This window comes from Aedes aegypti, chromosome 2 (assembly GCF_002204515.2).
Source record: "Aedes aegypti strain LVP_AGWG chromosome 2, AaegL5.0 Primary Assembly, whole genome shotgun sequence".
Lineage (NCBI taxonomy): Eukaryota > Metazoa > Arthropoda > Insecta > Diptera > Culicidae > Aedes > Aedes aegypti.
This window is the reverse complement of record NC_035108.1, coordinates 428,865,570-428,869,787: the sequence shown is the minus strand read 5'-3', so window position 1 is coordinate 428,869,787 and position 4,218 is coordinate 428,865,570. Positions and strand designations below refer to the sequence as shown.

The window sequence follows — 4,218 nt, the reverse complement described above, 5'->3', positions numbered from 1 at the left end:
TATCAAGTGTTCTCTAACAAAGCCAAAATTTCAAACATAATATTATGTAAAACATCCATGATACAATGTACTCGAGCTCACCACGACGAAAGATTTTGATAAAATCATATATTACTAGTTATTTTTCAACAAAACAAAATGTAGGGTCTGCGCTGACCAGATAAGAATTGATTTTCTGAAATCAAAATTTTCAATGTGAACAATAATTAAATCAAACAAATTTATCACGGATGCTAGTTGAAATAGCCTAAAGCAAAATACAAAATTAAAAAAATATTCTAATGTTTTTTGAAAAGTACCGTTGATCAGAAGGATGAAATTGATCATCGTATCACACGATTTTATTTATTCGTAATGGAGTACAAATATCAATGTAAGCTGCAGTAAATGAACGTTGCTTGTCGTAACTATTGTAAAATTGTGTGTTGTGAAGTTTTTTTTTGCGTTAAAAAATGTTTATTACTATGAAAATAACGTAAAATTTCGAAACCATGCACGGTGCAGTATTGACAAACAGCTATGAACTTCTATTTATAAGCAAGGATTTGAACATGGTATAAACCTGAAATTTTGTGAGGATGTTTGAGATATACTCCCAAACCAGATTTCATCACCAAAACTCGTACCAATTAGCTCATATGGTTGAAATAATTGAATTTCTGTTAGATATCATTGAATTTCTTAGGAAATTGCATACATTTAGGCGTTTTCCGCGTCATTCTTGAAATTTAACTATTCGTTATTTATATAAATATTGCATTGTTTAGAATTTTACAAGCATATTCGGATTCAGGGAGCTCAAATTTATCATATAAATATGTTTTGGAAACTAAGGTACCGTGGGGTAAGTGGATACAGAAAAATCAACAGTCAACTTCATTGTTATGTACAGCTAACGTGAATAATGTAATTCAAATTTTTTTCTGTGGATAACAAATGAGGGACTAATGTGCTTCAAATCGTTTCTTGTTCCGATTTTTCAGATTGTTATGTATTGAGTATGAGCGACTTGAAAATTTGCACCAAATGATCCACTTGCCCCACCATGGTGGGGTAAGTGGATAACCAAACGAAAAAATCTATTCTCAAAACTAGTATGGCATAATTATGTATAGTATGAATGATATTACTTTCGTTCTTGTTAATAGTGCTAGTAATATAACATTTTGATGGTTTAAAAATTAAAAAAAACATCTTTATTTTATCAAAATAATATTTAAAATATTTTACATTAGTTCACACTAATTCGAACAAAATAAAAACATTGTGGCTAGTATAATTTGGAGGAAATTCCATTTATACACATAAGCTATACAGAAGTATTGCAGGGGTATTCCAAACGATGTTTTGAAAAACACTTATTGTTTAAAAACATAAGTTACATAACAGTTACATATTTTTGATTAAAAACTGAAATATTTTTATTCTATTGATGAATATAATTGTATCATATGTCTAGAACAATTTATATGGTCAAATAAGGTGCGACATTGGGCATTCAATTGAAAGAAACAAATATTTTGGTCTTTTGCAACTCAGCTTAGATAAACCACGTAAAGTTTTGGTTTAAATATTGCAATATTCATTCTTTTGTATGTTTTATACCAGAAAGATTAAAAATAAACTGTAAGGTGGATTAATTCAATTTTTTTTATAGTCAATTTGACAAATTTAAGCTAGGAATGAAAAAAGTTAAAGGAAAACAACATTTGCGGATATTGAAACTTATTCAAATTCTCATAAACAGTGTGTCAACAAATGATAATAATACTTGATCCACTTACCCCACCCCATTCAAAACTAGGGGTAAGTGTACCATGTCCAATATATTTGTATTTATTTATAAAAATCTCATATTTTTCATTGTGATTCATTCAATTAGAACTGAAATGCTCACCATGTATTGAAAAAACTAATAGTATTCGATTTTAGACAGAGATACAATGGATTTTTGATTGATAGAAAACAATTTCAAAATAAATCAATTTTTGCGGCTCACAAGTTTGCTTGTGTTAGTGTACGTGTACTACCAGTTTTGCAATAGTATTAGTGTGGACGTAAGAATATAACCTAAAACGAAGCAATGGTGCAAAAACATTCAACATATTCAAGTATTTAAGCTTAATATGGACAAATGATCCACTTACCCCACTGATACACTTCCCCCACTGTACCTTAACAATAATGGAATTGACAAGTGATCAATTTCACCCCAAAATGAGATCCTCTGATTTTTTATTTTAGAGGTATTTGTAAACACTAATTTGTTAGAAAATTTCGGTACATAAGTCGATGAGGCTCACCTTCGTACTTGTTTTCCTGCTTTTAGTTGTTTGGCATTGTTAAAATTATAGAAAACAGACTAGAAAAACCGTGAAAAATGATCAACTTCACCCGAAATTACGATACTATGTTTTTCATTATCAAAGTCGTGCCCATACTTTCTGGGACACCCTATATATTTTAATGGTAAAATTTGATATTCATTTCCAATTATCCTCTACCCATTTAAGACGACCGCAAGCGTCAACGCCATCGGTGAAAAATTGCTTTGGGACACACCTCTACTTTCAACTAGTTGTTAAAATAGATAAGGTCCGACAAATCGATGTTTTAATTTCAAGTAGACTTCAGAATATCAAAAATAAAGCAATTTTCTAGGACTAATAATAAAGAAAAAAGACCGTTTTCAATTCATCTGTCATAAAAATGAGTCACATTTTTATTTGAAAATATTGCTCAGTTGTACATACGAATCTCTCGGTGTAAGCTTCGATGGCACTTGGTGCCCTCCTTATCATCTAATGAGTATATCACTTGGTTTGGTTCCGGTGTGTGTGAACCGCCGTTCAAGTCATTTCCCGTGGGGAACGCGCACACACCCGGTATCCATTGCATAGTTTGTCGGTGGCCAATTCGATTCCTGACTAGAAGTGTATCAAATTTAGATGGTTCCTGGAGCTGGAGCAAGGTTCAGTTGCTGCTGGGACACGGCATGTCCGGCCAGTGGGGCAACATGAACGGCTCCACGGGTAGCGGTGACAGAAGTGGCTCCGGGAACGACTCCAGCGTGGTGAGCTACCGAAGCAGCTGGACCATGGATGGCTGGAACGGCAGCTGGCCAGTGGGCGGCAGCGGCCCAAGGAGCAGCAGCCCAGGGAGCAGCAGCTGGCCAAGCAGCAGCACCATAAGGCCATCCAGCATGGGGCCAAGCAGCAACCGGAACGGCAGCTGGCAAAGCAGCGGCATGTGGCCATCCCCATGGGATCACTCCAGCTTCGGAAACGGCGGCCATGGCCAAGATGACTGCAGCGATGATGCACTGGTTTAGGAAATTAGTAGAATTTTTTAATCAAGAACGGATTTTATTTAAGGAATCCGGAAACGGAACGTTTCTCACAGAGACGTTTCGCATAAGGACATTTGGCAATTATCTTGGGATGACGTCCCAAGAAACCAAATAGAATTTTAATTCTTAGTGCTAATTTACAGCTGATATGCCTCCTATTAGCCTAAAATTGCAAATAAGATGGACTAGTTTCTGTATAAAACTGCTTTATACGAAAGGTCCATTATGACAAACGACTTCATGTGAAACATCTCTATGATAAATGGGTCACCCCTACGAATTCCTATTACATGAGTACGTACCTTCATGGTTGGATTTTGTGGTTGAGGCTTGGAACTGCTCGGCTGAACGCTGGTACTAAATTTGATATCGATACAATCGAAACAGTTCCCTTTTATACCAAAGAGGGGGTAACAATCGCAACTTCTGTCCACGTTCTAGCTTTCCCATATTGCCCCAGCAGCAAATCGGCCCACGAAAGGCGACGATCGCCGAGAGTATCTCAATCCGGTGCTCTCGTTCTATTTTGCCAAAGCGACGAAAGAAAAAAAATTATCTAACAATAATCATGTAATAAACATTCCTCCATTTGATGTGTGTTCCTGGCCCGTAATTAATCGGCCACGATTTGCGCACATTCACATACGGAGGGGTAGGAACACCTTCGCTGCCGGGGTGAACTCTCACTCTCGTTTGTTGGTTGCAGCATTTGTTGCACACGGGGGCAGAGTGCAGGTCCAGACTATGCAGCGCTAGAATCGAAGCTAAAAAAGAAGGAGTTTCCACAGTTGGATTTTTTTGTAGTGTTACAGTTTACTATCATTTAGTAATGACCGGCAGTTTGAAACACGGATTCCAATTTGCAGTAA

The 4,218-nt window shown here is 36.2% G+C and overlaps 1 protein-coding gene across 1 annotated transcript; it reads right to left on the bottom strand.

Annotated features, from left to right (window-relative positions):
• Positions 1-2,693: 2,693 nt before the first annotated feature.
• LOC23687822 (adult cuticle protein 1) lies at positions 2,694-3,810 on the bottom strand. Its single transcript, XM_011495263.2, has 2 exons — positions 3,652-3,810; positions 2,694-3,322 (listed from the first exon to the last, which is right to left on the bottom strand). Exons 1-2 carry the CDS (start codon positions 3,655-3,657, stop codon positions 2,945-2,947), a joined length of 384 nt encoding a protein of 127 aa, XP_011493565.1. The 5' UTR covers positions 3,658-3,810; the 3' UTR covers positions 2,694-2,944.
• Positions 3,811-4,218: the final 408 nt, after the last annotated feature.